Source organism: Neovison vison, chromosome 1 (genome assembly GCF_020171115.1).
Source record: "Neovison vison isolate M4711 chromosome 1, ASM_NN_V1, whole genome shotgun sequence".
Lineage (NCBI taxonomy): Eukaryota > Metazoa > Chordata > Mammalia > Carnivora > Mustelidae > Neogale > Neogale vison.
Genome location: NC_058091.1, coordinates 291,796,639 through 291,816,818, shown reverse-complemented (window position 1 = coordinate 291,816,818; position 20,180 = coordinate 291,796,639). Strand labels below are relative to the sequence as shown.

The 20,180-nt window shown below is 45.8% G+C and overlaps 1 protein-coding gene and 1 long non-coding RNA gene across 10 annotated transcripts in view; one reads left to right on the top strand and one right to left on the bottom strand.

The window, feature by feature from the left end:
* Window positions 1–20,180, top strand: part of PDZD2 (PDZ domain containing 2) — a 224,316-nt gene that overhangs the window by 142,003 nt on the left and 62,133 nt on the right. For 7 of the 9 annotated variants that reach the window (XM_044233250.1, XM_044233298.1, XM_044233279.1 and 4 more), the window contains 2 exons: window positions 2,313–2,445; window positions 8,390–8,545. In XM_044233250.1, coding sequence (XP_044089185.1) covers window positions 2,313–2,445; window positions 8,390–8,545 — 289 coding nt within the window. Of the gene's footprint in view, window positions 1–2,312; window positions 2,446–8,389; window positions 8,546–15,936; window positions 16,237–20,180 lie in introns of those variants that run through there. The other 2 variants (XM_044233258.1, XM_044233308.1) reach the window with 2 other exon arrangements.
* Window positions 13,149–18,692, bottom strand: LOC122895714. Its single transcript, XR_006382261.1, has 3 exons — window positions 18,384–18,692; window positions 16,195–16,344; window positions 13,149–13,628 (listed from the first exon to the last, which is right to left on the bottom strand). It is a non-coding gene; the product is annotated as an uncharacterized LOC122895714 (long non-coding RNA).

Genomic DNA, 20,180 nt, shown 5'->3' with positions numbered 1-20,180 from the left:
AGAAGTCCATTTGGAGTTACAAGGATGTAACTGTCCCAAACTGTACACATGCTTTTGCCTTGCTAGCTGATGGCTTCTGTGTATATGGGGTGTCTACTGTTGGCAAGGCACGCTGGGGTGGATGCACGTGTGTGTGCCCTCACGTATGCAGTAGGTGTGTAAAGGTAGAGTTTCCCAGATGAGGGAGGTAAACCTAGTTGGGAATTTGGGGTTCAGTCCAGGTACCATCATTATTAGGGGGATAGAGCAAACCAGAGTGGCATTGGCCTGCCTTAGACAGAGACGGCTTTGAAAAATATATCTCATGAAGTGGACCTAAAGGAACCAGAGGTAAAGATTGGAAGACAAAGGAGAGGTCAAGGGTACAAACTATCAATGTGTGTCATGTCCCAATTCTAGTCTCAGAGTAAGATGCTAGCAACTAGAGATAAGAATGATTGCACTTGTTAGTTACCAGGGCAGCAGTCGTTACGGAAGGATTAAGACCTTAGTTTTTATCCAGAAAAGCATCACTAAATTTCCCACATGAGATATGCTTTGAGGAACTCCCATCAGATAACCATTTTCCCATGAATCCTAGGTCTTAGGTTCTAGCATGTCTTTGGAAAGTTGACAATTGGGAAATTCCTGTGCCCAGAGATAAACTTATATAGAACTGTTCTTGTCTGCTTTCTATGTGAGCTGTTTCTAGTGGGTTTCACCATTTTCTCTTCACCCTTAGCCTGGAGTTGTGTGCATGTGTCTCTGTGCTTCTGGAGTATATAATTCAAATGTGGGGCATTCTAGCTAATAACAGGAGATGAGACAAATGGAATTGAAAAGGGAAATAAGAAAAAGGAAGGGGGTAGGGATGGTCTTAAGTAAGTTCAAGAACACTGGTCAGAACTTTGTATTCTGTTTTAGTCCTGAATCCCTCTCTTTCTTGGTGGCCACCCACACGCCTCCTTGACGTTCTCTGTCGGCTTCCTACTCCCCTTCTCTTTCCAGTCCAAGCAACGAAAAGGGTTCTTAGCATTTTTCTGCTTTAGGGATTGTTGAAGGACAGAAGTCAGAGGCTATCAGAAGTCTCCGATGCCTCCTATCTTCATGAAAGCTTAAATTCATGGAAAAGATTATAATTCATGCCCCAGAGAACTGAGAGGAAAACAAACGAGGGAGGAAAGGATGGAGAGAAGCCGGTTGATTTGCTGAAAGAAAGCAAGATGGAAAGAGTCGACGCACTGGAGAGAAAGCTGCGTGAATCTAGGAATATTGCAGACAGGCATAGGTCCCCGAGCAGCACCTTGGGTGTTGATGGAAAGCCTTCAGGGGGGATGGTGGAACCCTAGGCTTAGGGATCATCCCCCTCAGATTTCCTGTCCAGTATTTAGCAATGGGTATGAAAGACCTTTGTCCCCTTTGGGATCATGGAAAACTAGACCATTGGAGGTTCAAGGGGAACCCACTGGACTGTTGATCCATCGTGATTGAGGACACATGCACAGTGCCCTGGCAAGTGTGCCACCCCCGCCCTTGACCCAGCCTAGTGCAGGCAGCCCCAGCCCAGTGGGAAGGAAGCTTTAAGTTAGTTATAATTTACTTTGGAGGAATAAAGGAACACATTTGTAGACCAGGTCTGATACCTGCAATAGCAGTAAATTGGTCAGTCTGTTCGATTTGGTATTCATCCTCCTGAGGAAGCCAGGCTGTAGGATGGAAATGGCCATGAGAGGTTCTATCCTCAAGGTCCTATAACTCTGTGTGTGTGTTGGGAGTGGGGGAACCACAAGCACGTGCACATCTGTAGGGCGCCAGGTGCCACAGAGGAAATCTGTCCAGGGCCATGTCACCTAGAAAGAGAGAGGACAGCAGGTTAGAGAAGGCTTTCTGTTGAGTCTAAGATACCTTTATCTGGGGCGCTTAGCTCAGTGACTCAGCTGCCAACTCAGTTGTGAGGGCAGGATGGCATTAGGATGGAGAATGGATGGAATGATTAGACTATCCAAAAACCTTGGGGTCTCAATTCCTCTGTCATTGTGTCCCCTTGGACGGGAGGCATTTCATTAAGGTTGATGCAGGGAATGGTAGTGACTTAAGAGCTTGCTCGCTGCCAGGTGATGGTGTGAAATCATGGAGCTTCCCTAGGTGGGCATCGGGACCCAGCCAGACCAGAGGAAACATCCCAGCCCAAACGGTCGCTGGCCATCTCTGCTTTTTCCTTAGCCTGATTTTAACTGTGCCCTCTCGACCCTCCCCAGCTCCAGGACAATGTCCCTTCTCAAGTCCAGAATATCTTGACAAGGGATTTTTTCCCCCCATCTCCATTTCCTCAGGGACGGCAGACTGTCCTTAGGAGATGAGCTGCTGGTAATCAATGGTCACTTACTGGTGGGGCTCTCCCATGAGGAAGCGGTGGCCATTCTCCGCTCCGCCACTGGAACGGTTCAGCTGGTGGTAGCCAGCAAGGTAGGTAGTTTGTTTTTGGTTTTAGTTTTTAATATTTTTAATATTAAAATTGGTGGTGAATTTGGATTTGAGCCCTTCCCCCACACACTCACACACACTTTGTGCCACACACACTCACTCCACACCTACTTGCAAGTTTACCGGGGCCATTTAAATGGCCGTGATTCTCCAGGACTAGGCTTCATTCTCGTGCATGGAAGCAGTGATGGGAAGCCACCCCAGTCCTAACCCTTCACAGCAACATACTCTTGCCAGTAGGACTCATTCTTTCCTCATTATTCCTAGTATTTTTTTGAACCTAACATCCACAGGTTTTTCTATATTTTCTCTCTTCGATTACAAGGTGTGTTGCCTATTTGGGGAGTATTTAATAACTAGAATATTTTGAACTCTCTGAAAAATCTGTTTTCCTCCTTTTACACCTGTCACCAGTCCCTTAACCCGGACTCTCGGGCTTCCAACAGCAACCCAGAGCCTTGCACAGACTTGGGAGGAAGGGTTGGCACTGAGGCCCTGGAGGCAGGGGTTGAGACCGTCTCCACTCACAGGCCCCCTCCTCCCCTCCCAGAGATACCATGGGGCGCCCTGGTGTCTCCTCACTAGGGACAGGAAGGGGAGCAGAGCAGGGATGTTCCCTCTCAGTCTGTTGAATTCCATAAGAGGGAAATGCTACAAGGGAAGGACAAGCAAGTTCCCTTTCAGCCAGAGGTGATGGGGTTTGAAAAGCACCATCAGGTCTTAAACACTCACACAGACTGAGGCCTGTGTTTGCATAACCCATCTCCCCACAGTCTGTGGCTCAAGAATGGGGGGGGGGGGTTCCTGCACAAGCATACCATGGCCACCAAACCTTTATTTCTATACTGACATCTTTCTCCTGCTAGTTCAGAAAATGGGGAAGAGAAAACCTTTTCTAGGTTAAGCTGTTCCCTGCAAACACATGAACACAAAGAAATCATAAAATAAAAACAAAAATGTCCACTCATCACTTGCTTATACCATACATAAAAATAAATTTAAAAATGGATGAAAGACCTTAATGTAAGAGAGGAAACCATCAAAATCCCAGAGGAGAACACAGGCAACAACCTCTTTGGCCTCGGCAGTAGCAATTTCTTACTAGACACGCCACCACAGGCAAGGAAAACAAAAGCAAAATGAGCTATGGGGACTTCATCGAGATAAAAATCTTCTGCACAGCAAAGGAAACAATCAACTATTAAAAGGTGGCCTAGAGAATGGGAGAAAATATTTGCAAATGACATATCTCATTAAAGGTTAGTATCCAAAATCTACAAAGAACTTCTCAAACTCAGTACCCATAAAGACAAAAACTCGGTTAAGAAATGGGCAGAAGTCATGAGTAGACACTTTTCCAAAGAAAACATCCAGATAGCTAACAGACACATGAAAAGATGCTCAACATCACTCATCATCAAGGAAATACAAGTCAAAACCACTATGAGACATTACCTCGCACCTGTCAGGATGGCTAAAATTAACAACACAGGAAACAACAGATGTCAACGAGGATGTGGAGAAAGGGAAACTTTTCTTATACTGTTGGTGGGAATGCAAACTGGTGTAGCCACCCTGGAGAACAACATGGAGGTTCCTCAAAATGTTAAAAACAGGGGCGCCTGGGTGGCTCAGTGGGTTGGGCCGCTGCCTTCGGCTTGGGTCATGATCTCGGGGTCCCAGGGTCCCGGGATCGAGTCCCACATCGGGCTCTCTGCTCAGCAGGGAGCCTGCTTCCTCCTCTCTCTCTCTCTGCCTGCCTCTCTCTGCCTACTTGTGATCTCTGTCTGTCAAATAAATAAATAAAATCTTTAAAAAAAAATGTTAAAAACACAATTAACCTACAGTCCAGCAATTGCAGTAATAGGCATTTATCCAAAGGATCCAAAAATACAGGTTTGAAGGGGTACATGCACCCCAGTGTTTATAGCAGCTTTATCAACAATAGCCAAACTATGGACAGAGCCCAGATGTTCATCAACTGATGAATGGATAAAGAAAATGTGGGCTGTGTGTCTGTGTGTCTGTGTGCGTGTGCGCACAATGGAGTATTACTCAGCTATCAAAAAGAATTAAATCTTGCCATTTACAACGACAGGGATAGAGCTAGAATGTATTATGCTAAGTGAAATAAGTCCTTTAAAGAGAGACAAATACCATATGATCTCATTCATATGGGGAACTTAAGAAAGAAAATAGATGAACGTATGGGAAGGAGGAAAAGGAAAAAAGGAGAGAGGGAACAAGCCATAAAATACTCAACAATAGAGAAGCAACTGAGGGTTGACTTAGGAAAATGGGTAGGGGATGGGCTAGAGGGGTGATGGGCATTAAGGAGGACACTTGTGAAGATGAGGCCTGGGTATTGTGTGTAAGTGATGAGTCACTGTGTTCCACTCCAGAACCAGTATTGCACTGTAGTATTGCGCTACCTAAAATTTAAATAATAAAAAGTCGACTCATGGGTAAGCATAATTAAGGAGCATACAAGGGGGTTTTGAAAGCTGGTTTCCTGGATGATGCCTGATCTGTGATCTCACTCACTGGCTTAAAGAATGGACATTAACATGTATCAGGTATCCACAAGGTACAGGGGCTTTCTCCCTCTGATCTCATTTAATTCTTGAAACCCCATGAGAGAGGTATTCGTTCTTTTTATTCAAAAGATGGCATTAACATCTAAGTGGTTAATTCATTTCCCTGGAGGTCACACAAGCAGTGGGGGACAGAAACAGGTTTCATCGTGGACCCATAAGTTTCATGCTTCTTCCCTGAATGGAAAGCTGCCTCTTATCAAATAAGATATGAAGGACACGGAACCAATGGCATTAGAGAAGAATAAGGCGTTCCTGCTGGAGGCTTTGACTTTAGGGACATGCACTCAACCTACTGCCCTTGACCAAAGGCACTGAGCAATAGGCCTAAAGATGACCAGACCGCAGAGAGGCGATACCCTTCATTTCTTCCCATAGGCTCCGTTCACCGCTAGGCAATACGTTGCTATAGCAGCTGCCCACTGTTTGTTCCTAAACTGAATCCCCACCCTTTAAGACGCTCAGCCACCTTGGAGAGAAAAGTCTTTCCACACCTCTTGGCATCCGTGCCTCTTTGTTACCCAACAAGAGCACGCAATCCAGTCTTTGTTTTGTCTTCACATTTGAAGAGAGGAACCGGGGGGAAAGAGCATTTGATTTGCTGAGTACAAAGAATAATAAAATGTAAATTATTATTGTAGGAAGTAGTCACTTTGTCACCAAACTTTAGGATATTGTTTTGAAAATATAACCATGACTGTCTTCGGGACAGGCTGTCTCATGTCTCCATACAAATAGGCTGTTTGCTTGTGCATAAGAACTTAGAAAGGTTTTGTCAAGTGAATGAAATCAGAATTTCCCAGTGTGCTTTGCTATCCCGGGAAGCACGTGCTATCCATACGGATTTCTCTCTCTCTTTAGCACCCTCAGATTTTATTAGCAAGTAATATGCATTTGTTATGTCTATGTAGGAAACCTAGAGGAAAAGGAAGATAATGTTTTCATAACACCACCAGTACTTCTACCCATTACCTGATCTGTCTGTCCAGGCATATTTTCTTTTTTTTTTTTAATTTTTAATTTTTTATAAACATATATTTTTATCCCCAGGGGTACAGGTCTGCGAATTGCCAGGTTTACACACTTCACAGCACTCACCAAAGCACATACCCTCCCCAATGTCCATAACCCCACCCCCTTTCTCCCAACCCCCCTCCCCCAAGCAACCCTCAGTTTGTTTTGTGAGATTAAGAGTCACTTATGGTTTGTATTTTTAACGGACTCAAGCACGAGACAAAATGCCCATGGACATCAGAGCCAGCACAGCCCTTTAAAAGCTGTGTGTCTTGGGGCGCCTGGGTGGCTCAGTGGATTGGGCCGCTGCCTTCGGCTCAGGTCATGATCTCAGTGTCCTGGGATCGAGCCCGCATTGGGCTCTCTGCTCAGTGGGGAGCCTGCTTTCCCCTCTGTCTCTGCCTGCCTCTCTGCCTACTTGTGATCTCTCTCTCTGTCAAATAAAATAAATAAAATCTTTAAAAAAAAAAAAAAAAAAGCTGTGTGTCTTGATCAAGTTGTTGCATTTTTTTTAAACCTCGGTTTTCTCACCCGGACAGTGAGAATCAGTAACTACTTCATGGAATGTCAGGGAGATTAAGTGAAACGTAAAAGCCCGAACAATGCAGCTGGTTGCAAGAAGCACTTGGAGAAACAGTTATCCCATATTACAACACCCGGCTAATTGTTAACGGCCATTAATAAAATGATAATACTGTTTTTCACCTGCTTTTTCACTAAGCAGCATGCTGTAAGAATCTTTCCACATCAGAAAGTGCATTTCTGTGGCACCATTTCTAATGACCGTGGAGTCTTCTATCCTGTGGCTGTTAAGCCATTTACTCACGAGCTGGGACCTTCATGTCTTTTAAAAACTCGTTTCCATTAATGGTGTAGTAGAGCTGACCTCACAGAAGAGGGCTGAACTCACTTTTTGCTTCATAGCTTTTTCCTTCCCTGAGGTAGAATCTAACTATAGTATTCACACTTACTGACCTGACATGAAGGAGCTTTGGGTGCCTCCAAGATGGGACGCGTGTCAAACTAGTAACAAACGTCACTGTCACCAGGCACCCACTCACAAATGGTCTTTAATAACACCCGTTGTTTGAAATGGGTGTCTTCTGTTATTCTCCTTTCTGTCAAGCCCCGGGGAATATGGCGACCAAAGCTTTCCACAGGCTTTCTTCCTTGTAAAAATGACTGGTGTGGGAGAAGGAAGGACACATCTCTCTTCTTTTCTGGCCTCAGATCAGCCACAGCCCTGGTCCCTGGCCTCCTGGGCTGTGCTGTTTCCCCAGAGAGTTCCTGGTGGCTGAGTGGGCCACCTCTGCGTTGAGGATTGTCACGTGGCCCCAGTGACCTTGCCTGCCTCCCACCAACCCCTGCGGCCTTGTCTGTGTGTAGGAAGGAAGAAGGGCTGTGGTGGAGGCCTCTTTATAGTCTAATCTTAATGAAGTCTGATTCCATGTATTTTGTTGACCTTTAAAAATTGTTCAAGGGCTTCTTTCTTTGAAGAGACGTTGGTTATCAGTCTCCACTGGCGTGATTCAATCAACAGTCTAATTTCTTTCCAGTGAGCGTATGCTAGTGAGATGAGCCGTGAGGGGGGGAGCACGTGGATATCAGGGCTCTGGGCTGGGTCTGGGGACACGACGAAGAGTAGAAATGACATTCAGTTTGAGGAACACTCCGATTACCAGGAGAGAGAGGTATATTCAGACGTACATGCCAGGTGACGAAAGAAACAGTAAAGGACATTCAAGAAGAAGGGAGAGGCGAACCGGATGCCTCTTGAGATGGTCCAGGAGGGCTTACAGGAGAGAGTGCTGAGCCAGGAAGCTGAGCTCGCTGGGCAGAGGGAGCTGCTGGTAGACAAGGAATCCGGGCAGGGGAGAGCCTGGCGTGTTGGAAGGTCAGTATGGCTGGACTGGAAGGTGTGGGTTGGAGGGGATACTGGAGGGAGGTGTTTGGAGCACTGGGCAGAGGCCGCAGCTCTAAGATGGTGGCCTGTCCATGAGGTGCTTAAACTACCTTGAACGCAAGGCAGGAGAGGATATCAAAGGACCTAAAGTTCAGGGAATTGGGACTGCCTGCAGAAATATCTAAGAAACACGGATTTTTCAGGGAAAAAAAAAATTGGTTAGGGTTTAAATTGGGTCTCCAGCCCTGACATATGAAGTAACCTCACCAGCCTAGAAATGTGGAACCTACATTCCCCTATGGTCTGTAGGTTCAGAGCACATGAGCACTCCCAGTGGGCTCTGCTGGGTTTTCTTTGACCCAGAACTACTTGGTGCCACAGGGTAATTCACGACTCTTTAACTGTGTCCCCATAGGAGAACTCTGCTGAGGACATCCTGAGGTTAACGTCTAAGAGTTTGCCTGATCTGACCAGCTCAGTAGAGGACGTGTCCTCTTGGACCGACAACGAAGACCAGGAGCCAAACGGGGAAGAAGACGAAGGACCCGGCTCGTCTTCTGTCCAGGGAGCAGTAAGTGTCTCTGGTTTCCCCAGCTGCTGTGCTGGAATGATGTTTCCCCAAAGATGGTGACGGCAGGATCAGAGATAATAGCTTAAGACAGTAGGATAGAGACCGGATGGGAACGCCACAGGGCGTTCTTTTTATTTTATTTATTATTATTATTATTATTTTTTAAATCAGGATCTTCCCAGACAAACCTGTGAGGGTAATGATTTCCATTTAAGAAAAAAACACTGAAACTGGAAATGAGATGAGAGAGCAACTGTGTATTAAGTTCACTGCATGTATCAATTTCTAGGACACTTAGTCATTCATATATACAGGAGGATTTTATTGCTACTTTTTGATGTAGTGTTTGAAAACGATTGGTTGTGAATTTAAACTGAGAGGGAGAGATTGTGGTCGAGAGTGGAATGTTCCAAAAGCACAAAGCTCGTTGAGGCACAGAGGTGTGGCTATGTCTTATGGTTTTAAGGAAACCAGGACTCTCGCCAGGCTCTTCCTTACACAGCCTGTGCGTTCACACCCCCGTGGTCTGCTGCGCCTGGCACGCGGGGTCAGGACGGCTTTTGGCAAACTGAGGTTGCAGTGTGGGCCCTTGTTTCCTCTCTGGATCCCAGATCTGACAGATGTGGCATTTTTAGCGTCAGCTCTTGTTAGCTCTTATTCCCCACCCGACCAGCCATGGGGTGGGGACTCCCTTTTGCCATTGGAGCCCTTAGTCTTTCCCACCAGCGCTAAACCCGGGCAGCACGGGTGAGCATCGGAAAATTCATTGCGGTTATAATTGGGCCTCAGAAGACCAAAAAATGCATGTTTTGTTACATTTACATAATATGTAATTGTATGGCATATGTAATGTGCCATAAAATGGCATAATAACATGCCATTTTATTTTAAGGAAGAAAATTTGCTTTTCTCCTTTCTTTTCGATCCCTGGACATCCAGGGCCACCGAGCATGGCTGTGCGGCTGTGGGCTGCATGTGTGTTACCTCGAAGCAGCGCCATTCGCTTCGTAAACATCCTAGGCTTTTCTGTTCATTAGGACAATTTTCTGAAAAATGGCAATAAACAGTTTTGTTCTAACAAATTCAATATATTGGGACAATTTTCCAGTCAAGGAGGGAAAGCCTCACAAAGAAGAGATACTTTTTGTAATTTGCCCACAGGCACTGTATAAGCCCATTGTTGATCTGAAACATTTTTTCTAGCTGCTTTTCCTTCAAAAGAGAACTTTCTCAGAACAGTAACCTATAAAGTAAATAAATCAGAACTGAATGAATGAGGTTAAGGTGAACAGTTTAAAAACAACCGTGTGATTATTCCCATCTCTTTGTATTTTGACACCATTCTATGGCTGCCCTTAATTTTTATGTTTAATAAGGGCAGAGACCAAACTAATTTTTGTGGCCTAGACTGCTTCTCTGACTCCTGCTTACTTCTCAAAACTTATTTCTCACTGAGCTCATCATTACTCCTAAGCAACCACCACACCACCCTTCCTGTGGTCCCTCTAGAAGGACTGTGTGCTTTTCTGCCACAGGACCTTTGCTAATGCTATTCTCTCTCTCTTTCTTTCTGGAATCTTCTGCCTGAATAAGATGATTCCTATTCATCTTTGAATAGGAATTGAATTTGAATCATCTTTGATGATTCCTATTCATAGTGTTATTGCCTCAGAGAAACTTCTCCTGAATACACCCATGTATATTAAATCTCTTTGCCCTCAGCATGAGTGAACCACTTGTCACACTTGGGTTTGTGATTATTTGATTAAGATCTGTTTCTCCCAACCAGTTCTAAACTCCATGAGGTAATGTGATGACTGGACTGGGGTCCTGATGATCCTCTAGAGTTTATCCACTATATCTGGTACTGAGTTATAAATAATGAAATGAATTTAAAAACAAACAGCAGAATGAGTGTTCATTGAATGCTAATGAAAATGACACCCAAATCTGACTGGATTTATCCACTGTAAGAATTATGGTTACTCCAAGGTCCACAACTGACCGCAGCATGGCAGCCTCAAAGGGCCTTTGGGTTCCTATCAACATTCTAGCCCCCTTAGGCAGGGGACGGTCCTTGAATAAGCCTTGAATGAACCGGAGTACCCAGTGTCTTCTCCCCACCACCTCTTTGCAGATGACTTATCCAATAAAGGGTTAGTGTCCATATATAATGAACTTACACAACTCAACACCAAAACTATAAATAATCTAATTTTTTAAATGGACAGAAGACATGAACAGACATTTCTCCAAAGAAGACATGCAAATGGCCAAGAGACATTTGAAAAGATGCTCAACATCATCATCATCAGGGAAATGGACATCAAAACCACAATGAGTTATCGCCTCAATCCTGTCAGAACGGCTGAGGTTGAAACGACACAAGAAACAAGCGTTGGGGAGGATGTGGAGAAAGGGGAAGCCTCACGCACTGTTGCTGGGAATGCAAATGGGTGCAGCCACGCTGGAAAAACGTTAGAAATAGAACTACCATATAATCCAGTAATTCCATTACTGGGTGTTTACCCAAAGAATACAAAAAACACTAATTAAAAAAAATGCATCATTATGTTTATTGTAGCATTGTTAACAATAGTCAGATTATAAAAGCAGCTTGAGTGTCATCTGCAGAGATCTTCTCCCATTCAGTAACTCCTCTTTTAGTTTTATTGGCTGTTTCCTTGGTTGTGCAGAAGTTTATTTTGATGAAGTCCCAGTAGTTCATTTTGGCTTTTGTTTCCCTTGCCTCGGGAGACACGTCTAGAAAAATGCTGCTATGACGGAGGTCAGAGAAATTCCTGCCTGTGTTCTCTTTCAGATTTTTAGAATTGCAGGTCTCACATTTAGGTCTTTAGTCACAAATGTGTGTGTGTGTGTGTGTGTGTGTGTGTGTGTGTGTGTGTAGCAAAGTGGTCCAGCTTCATTTTTTTGCATGTTGCTGTCCAGTTTTTCCAACACCATTTGTTGAAGAGACTCTCTTTTCCCCCATTACATATTCTGGCCCTCCTTTGTCATTAATTAATTGACCATTATAGTCATGGCTTTGTTTCTGGATTTTCTGTTCTGTTCTGTTGATCTAGGTGTCTGTTTTTGTGCCACTACCATACTATTTTGATCCCTACAGCTTTGTAGTATATCTTGAAATCTGGGATTGTTGATCCCTCCTGCTTTTTACTCCTTTCTCAAGATTACTTTGGCTCTCTGGAGTCTTCTGTGGCTCCATGCTATTTTTTAGGTTATTTGTTCTAGTTCTGTGAAAAATGCTGTTGATATTTTGATAGGGATTGCATTAAATCTGTAGATAACCACATAAATAAATATATATATATAATTTTTTTTAAGATTTATTTGTGGGGGAGAAAGAACGAACATGTGTGCATATGGGGGGTGAGGGGACTACTGGGGAGGGGCAGAGGGAGAGAGGGAGTCTTAAGCAGAAGGATCAACACAGGGTTCGATCCCACAACCCCAAAATCTCAACCTGAGCCAAAACCAAGAGTTGGACTTAACCAACTGCACCCCCTGGATGCCACAGCCCATGTGTATTTTTAATTGATCTTATATTAACTTCTGAAACTTGGTAGGATCTCAGTGATATAATCATGAACACTTCCCCATGTCATTAAAGGGGCTTCTGAAGCATGATTTATAATGGCTAATATTCCACAACATAAAAGTGCCATAGTTTATTTCACCAGTTTTCTACCAGAAATTCTGTTTTCATCAATTACAGGTGTATTTGATTTTTTCAAAGTTATGAAGAATGCTATACAGAATAGCTTCGCCCATATACCTCTGTGCACATTTTTTTATTTTCATATTTTCTTAAATAGCTTAAGCAGAATTGCATAGTCAAAGGTTTTCTCCAGAGAGGTCATTTATTACTAATTTAGTGATCTAGTGGTGGCCAGTTCCCATCACCACCAATAACATTATCTTAAAAAAAAGGTTTACCGATTAATCATATTGTTTTGTATGTTTATTGTAGTTCTGCCAAACGCGTATCAGTGCGTTATGTGAGAACATAATTTATTTGGGAAACCCAGCACTAACTCTCCACAAGTCAGTGTTCAGTGCCGTCCGTTAGGAGACCTCCGTCGTGTCACCTGGGGCTTTCATAGACAAATCCCAAATCCATTATCCGTGTGAAACCCACACTGATCCTGCCTTGACAGTTCTCCCTTCTCGGAGCCTCAACACCACCTCGCACACTTGGCCTTCTGCTCTGCTTCTCCGCAAAGCACTCCCCGAGGGGGGACACCTGGGTTTCTCCCTGGCTCCCCAGTAACGGCGCAACACCAGTCACGTGGCACCGTCCTCTTGAGCTCTGTTCAGCCCAGAGAACGGAGGCCGAGACAGAGCCCTGCAGGAGCGGCTGGAGGGCAGCTGATGCGAAGTCCTTTCTGGATCTCACGGTGTGCCCAGGGTCTGCCCCGCAGTGCCTTACAAATGTACTGAACCACTGTGGGGAGAAAAATTCTCTTTTCCCATTCTATGTTTATCATCCAGCACCTCTGTTTTCATCATTTTTTAAATACGAATGCGCTATTTAAATGAAAGAAACCTGGTGCTGCTTAATCAAGTTCAAAAGCCTTTTATTTCACAGGTGATAATGATTAGACCTGCTGTCAGACTGCACTCAGACCTTGACTGGTTTTGCACCTGTAAGGCACGGTGAGCTCCAAGCACTTGGCTAAGCGAATGTAACACAAATGCTGAGTTTGTGCGGTGAACACCCTTCGGATTTACTTTTCATGGCTGCGATGGACAGCAAGGAGATTTTCCTTCCAAAACGGTCCAGCTGTGCTGGGAATGAAACCACATGGTAGATATCAAATTTGAGGAGTAGAGGCAGGGAAAAGGGAATGGGAGCAGGACAGTGAACTGCTATGGTCATTTGCATAATTGTCATCCATCTCGGAGGGGTCTGGCTTCAGTGACAGGGCTCCCTCTCCACCATCCATCGCCCACCCCTCCCGTTCCAGTGTGGAAGGCTGCTGCCTCCGCCATGCCGGCTGCCGTCCTGGTCCATGGGACTGGCCATTCCTTCTCAAGTCTGTCTTCCCCACTGTCTTCTGCTCTGCAATGACAATTTGTAAATTAGGATCTGACTATGTCGCTTAATGGTATAAAATTATTCAGGGACTATCAATCACACTGAGGTTAAAATCCCACCTCCTTAACATGGAATACGTCAGCTCCTGCCTGCCTGGGCTGACGTCTGGACATGCTCCTGGCAGCCATACACACACACACACACACACACACACACAGTCCTCCCCTAGCACGTGAGCTCTGCATTCCCCAGTGTTCCAGAACTCTCCACTACTTTGTGCCTTTGAACCTCCTCTTTGCACTTGGAAGAGATTCCTCAGCCCAGCCCAAATGTTGCTTCTCCCCATAAGCAAATCTTTCCCTGAGCCTCCCAAAGTTCTTTAGTCTCTGCTCTGCACTTGCATGACATTATGAAGATTTCTTCCAGAGTGCTTACCCTCTTGCCTTCATAACTGATCTTTCTGTTCTTCTGTCTTCCTCATTATTAGACAGGAACATTTCAAGGGCAGAAACCATGATGCCTTAAGCATCTCTGTCACCCTAGAATGGTGGCAGGTCTGGGATCTAATAGGAGGTTGACAAGAGAATCCTTTCTCTTGTGATCCAGAGATCACAGGTCGTTCCTTGACCACTTCTTATCTGTCCCTTGGTGCTCACCTTGTCCTCTTATGTCCTTGAGGTACAATCCTGGGTCCACGAGCCTCTGACTCTTGGTGCTTTATTCCTCTTGCCCCCAACACATGCCCATGCCTGCACCCTTCCCCGTCTGCTCTTCAGAGGAATTCGCCCTGCCCCTGCCTCTTCCCCCATTGAGGGTATCACACTGTGGGGCATCGCAGGGCTGCAAAATCTGGCCTTGCTGGCGGGAAAATCAGGAACAGTAATTCCCTTCTGGTCCTCGTGCCCAGTTGAGGGAGTCTCAACTCAGGTGCAAGTTTTGCGCACTTGGAACCAAGATGCAGCATTACACGTGTGTCTCATCGCTGCCAACCTCCCTGTATAAAGGCAAATCAGTGTTGAAAGGAACTGAGATGCTTTGCTTTGAGGCATTACGCGTGTGTCTCATCACTGGTTATCTAAGTGCTAACCTTCCTCTCAAGGACCAGATCAAGTTCAGAGTTATCCCCAAGGCTGCGCTCTACTCAAAACATCTATCAGCATCTCTCTCTGTGCTGAATCTGCTAATCACTGCTCCCTGAGCATTTAGCAGGTGCTGTTGTCTCTTTACTTGTGGCTGCTTATCTCTTTAGGGAAGAAAGAAAATACTTTAACTTTGTAAACTTTTTTTTTTGTTTTGTTTTTGAAAAAGATTTTATTTATTTATTTGTCAGAGAGAGAGGGAGAGAGAGCGAGCACAGGCAGACAGAGAGGCAGGCAGAGGCAGAGGGAGAAGCAGGCTCCCTGCCGAGCAAGGAGCCCGATGTGGGACCCGATCCCAGGACGCCGGGATCATGACCTGAGCCGAAGGCAGCTGCTTAACCAACTGAGCCACCCAGGCGTCCCTGTAAACTTTTCTTTTTGAAGATTTTATTTATTTATTTGACAGACAGAGATCACAAGTAGGCAGAGATGCAGGCAGAGAGAGAGAGAGGAGGAAGCAGGCTCCCTGCTGAGCACAGAGCCCGATGTGGGGCTCAATCCCAGGACCCTGGGATCATGACCTGAGCCAAAGGCAGAGGCTTTAGCCCACTGAGCCACCCAAGTGCCCCAACTTTGTAAACTTTTGAAGTCAGGTATATCTCTTTGGACTCCCAGTATCCATTGGAGTACCCTGTATTCAGTACTTACTCAGTACATATTTCTCTTTTAGTAGGGACAAAGAGAGAGCGCGCATATGAGCAGGGGAAAGGGGCAGAGGGAGAGGGAACCCAACATAGGGCTCGATCTCATGACCCTGAAGTCATCACCTGAGCCAAAATCAAGAGTCGGACATTTAACCGACTGAACCACCCAGGCACTCCTCAGTACATATTTCTTGATCATAAAGCTGTCCCCGGAGCAGTGGTTCTCAAAATATGGTCCCCAGAGCAGCTGCCGCAGCATCACCTGGAAATCTGTTAGAACCACAGATCCTGGGGTCCCACCCTTGACCTGCTGAGTCAGAAACCCTGAGGCTGGCCACCAGCAATGCAGTTGAACAAGCTTTCTAGGTGATCTGTACCCAGGCTGACGTGAGAACGTCAGGGCCCTCCAGTAAAAGGGGTGGCAACTGTGTTATTGGCTATTCCAAAACATATGTGTCCTTTCTCGGGTCTAGCCTCCTGAGAAAGTGGCTCCTCTCTTTTAAAACGAAGAGAGGGAAGAAAAGTTTTCCTAGAACAGGGCATGGGCTGGGGGATACCTCTTAAGGAGTTGGGAGCCTCTTTCTATTTCCACAAAAACAAAACCAGAAGTAACGATTGTCTTGCCAAACCTGCGACTGTCAAGGCTCAGCTGGGAAGAGTTCATTTAGCACATCAATCAGCGGGCCTGTATCCGGCTTCCTCTGACGTCAAGGGAATCAGTTCTAACGTTTTTGGAATCACCAGTTCGGGGAAATCTTAGAGAACTTTTGGCTGAGGAGGGCTTAAGAAGAAAAGAAAGGACTTCACCTTTCAGAAGGCGAGAAGAGCCGCACTGGATCTTACAATTCTGTGAGTGAAATTGGCCTTTGATTCTGTGTCGGTGGGGTAGTCACGAGGTGGGAGAACCTGAATTCCAGTCTTCTGGAAGCGTTGGTATCTTTGCGGGTAGGTATTAATCTATATATGGAAAGAAAGGACAGGAGCTCTTGTGCTTTGTTTGGATTGAATAACGGAGAAAGTGTCACCCTTAGTTTCCTGAGCGTCCGGGCACCGAGAACTTGTACTGCGGTGTCTAGAAGTACCATTTCTGTTGAGTCGAGCTGCCCTAGGTGGGAAACGGTCTCTTGTTTTGTGCCTAAGCTAGGTTTTTTTCCTGGTGATGCCGAGAAGAGAGCCTTATGCAAGGAACCGTGAGCACCAACTACATAAACTTGCAATTAGTATTAAAATGGGGAGACCCCATATCTGACTGGAAATCGGATCTTCACAGAATGAAACTATTAATGCACAGAGACTGACAACAGGGTGCCCTGCCCTTTTTGCAAGGGGAGCAGATGTTCTTTCCCTAAAGCCTTGAGGAGAGGCTGTTAAGACAGTCTGCTCACACAGGCGCAGGGGTCTGGGCTGCTCACCTCAGGCTGTCTCTGAGCAACTGTTTCGAGATGGCTCACTTCCCTGGGTCAGACATGACCTTCCATTCTTTCTGGGCTTCCTCTTATTCCTCGTCTAACGTCAGAACTCACTTCTCCTTAGAAGTCTTCCCAGATACTTATCCTTCATGCCTGGACCCCGAGCCTATAACAGGGCCTGTATTTTCCTTCATGGTCCTTAACACAGATTATAATGACGCATGCACTGACTTGCTTAATGTAAGACCCAAGTGGACAGGGACCATGTCAAGTTTGCTTCTTCATGTACCCCAGGGCTTCACTGCTGGCTCTCAGTGTGCACATATGTACGGGATGGAAGGATGTTGGGACAGGTGGACAGTGGACGTCCCCCCTCGTCATGTTTGGTCATCTCCCACTGACTTGTCCACCTTCACCAGCACATCATGAATTTAAAACGGACATGGTGCTTATTGTTTGTGCCTGCAAGCTAGGCAGCCTTCTCTGCCTCTTCCTTCTGGATTTTCCACCTGGCATGGGAAAATCGATGATAGAGAAATCATTTTTCTATGTATAGCATTGGGGAAAACACAACATAGCTTCCCTAAAAATGGGACATTCGTGGTAGCACCTCATTAACAAATGAGTAGATCTCTTTACCTTTTGTTCAGTTAAGGTTTGAAAGCTGCAGGCCAGAGATGGAATTTAGGATGTGATTTTTTTTTTTTAAAGCAAATCAACAGTAACTACAAAAGATTAAACATCCCAGGGGAGTTGGCGAAGGAGTACGTGGCCTGTAAGCGAAAAGACAAGCCAAAAAGGTATCAGGGAAGAGAGCATGGAACGGGGGAGTCTCAGAGTTGGAGATTCTGATGAACAGAACTGCGAGGTGTCTGAGCTACAGCGAATTGCGGAGATCAGCTGGTCCAAACTGGGCCTTTTATAAGCTAGAAATGTGTGGTGAGAGAGAAGCCTGCTTAACTCTGCTCGTCCCCCCCAGACCAGTCATGTTGATGGCTCAAGGCAGCTACGAGGGAAAAGCAAAAGAGCCGGGAAAGAAAAGGTGAATGTCCTCAGGGAGGCGTTCAAGGCACGTCTCAAATATGCCAGGGGAATGGGTGTGTGTTGCGTCAGTGCGCGGGGAAAGCCCCGCGTTCCGTGTCCCCAGTGCTCGGGGACGGCGTGGATTCAGCTGGTCCTCAGATCTCCGGGGTCCTGGCTGGAGTGGGGTAGGGCCCAGGAGTTCGTCTTCAGAAGCTTCCCAGTGATTCTGGTGCCCACCCAGATTTTGAAAAGCAAACTTGGGGGAGCAGGTGACTGCTGTCGGAAGCGGCAGGTTCGGATACAGCCTTTGTTGGCCACGTGGCCGTGTCCACGGCCGGCTGCAAGGTGGCAGGGCTCCTGAGTCTCCCGGCTGGGGGCTGCGTGAACCCCCAGACCTGTCTGCCCGTGGCTTTGGGACAAGGGGAAGGTTTAGGCCCCCAACAGGCTCCCTCCTTTCCACAGTTTGGGATGAGGGAATGAGGCCATGTGTTTGAGGTGCTGTGGGAAACCTGGAAACACAGACTCCCCCAGCCCACTCTGGATCCTCCGCCAGCAGAGACTTACACGCATCTCGTAGTGCTCCTCGTTGCCTTTGCAGACGCCAGGTCCTGGCGCACAGACCACGTGTTCCCAGCACGAGCCCGAAGCAGGCAGCGACACATATACTGATCCACAGTTCCCGGAGTTGTACGTTTTCATTCCACGGTCGCAGAGAATGAACTACCCTCTCTTTCCCCGCCAGAGTCCGACACTTGCCCACACAGGTCTCCGCTCGCTCAGATGTTCCCTAAGCCAGACGTCAGCTGGCTCGGGCCACGTGTTAGAGGCCGCACGAAGGCCAGTGCGAGGTGCAGAATTGCCAGGACAAGATAAGACAAGGCTGCCGTTATTGCTGGTCTAGGGAAAGGAGATTTAAATTTGGGGGTGGTTTTTCGTTTGGTTTGGTTTCATGCTTAAGGAGATGAACTGATTATTTAAATGGGTGGGGGGAAGGAAGATAAGAGTAATGATTGGACCTAGATAAATTGCCCAGAAAACGGCTGCAGTCTGCATTAGGCTGAGTCCCCGCGGTGCATTTTCTGGGGCCTGTTCCAACTCGTTACCTGGCTCTTGGCTGCATTTCCCGACGAGCAGTTTGCACTTCTCAAGGAAGTAAACAGCTCAAGTGATTTGCATTAAAAAAAGCAAATACTGTGTCTACCCTCTCTGCACAGCGGTCTCCACTGTGGGGTGTACACAGCCAGTGGGGGATGCCAGACCGTCCTGTGGAGCATAGGCGGAAAGTAGTAGAACGTGTATAGATTTTATTTCATTTTTAGGTTTTGGGTTTTACAGTGTACACACATTAGCACAGTAGCATAGGGTTATAATTTACGAATCTTAGCGTGCAGTCAATGCTGTTATCGCCTTCTAACTTTGAAAAATTCCTTCAAATTTCAGTGAAAATAGAATGTGGTCCACTAGAGCCCGTAATGCAATTTATTTGCCCTCTCATTAATTTCTTTTGTGAAAATAACGCCCTAGAAGTTGTGAGGCGACTACAACTTCAGGCATGTTGGTTCCTGTCTTTGTGTATTCTTTCCATGACCGCAGTCCAAGATGCCTTTCAGCCCTGCCCACCATTACGAATTTCCCTGTTACAAATATCACTCCTAATAATTTAGTTTTATATGTCCTCTGGGAGTTTAAATCTGGGATCCACACATTGAAATATAAAGACGAGTATATTAAGACTTGAGGAAGGTAGTCAGTTCAGAAATGAAACTGAAAGGAAAACTTTTTCTGCCCTAGCCAAAATGATGGTAGTTACACAGGAGGGGAAAACGGGGCAGCGCGACTCATTTGTGCACCGTATACCTTAGGAAATCTATCTTATTTGTTTATGAGCTTCACTCAGCCTTGAAAGTAACAGAAATCCTTGAGATGTATGTGTCTTTTGAGACTGTAAATGGAGATCGTGCTGATACAGTCAGATTCTTGCTCTCTTAAGAGAAACAGGATATTCCCACTTAGGTTCAATTCCAGTTATTGTGTTGTTTTTTTTAGGAAAATGACAAAACCACTTTGACAGTGCATAGATAAGTTAGACAAATAGGCAATGTATGCTAGGAAACACACACACACACACACACACACACCCCTCACTTGAAGGCTTCATGAGCAATGGAAGATTTGGAGTTTGGGGGTGCTTTTTCCTTTTTTACTATGTCTTATGCAAAACGGCAGTGCAGAGCCTAGAAATAAAAACATAGCAAAATGTAAGAGATCAGAAGTTCCCCTGTAGAATCCAGGGCAGACATTTCTCAAAGGAATAGATTTGTTTAAGTTTGATGGGGTTCTCCCCATCCCTATTGATACTGT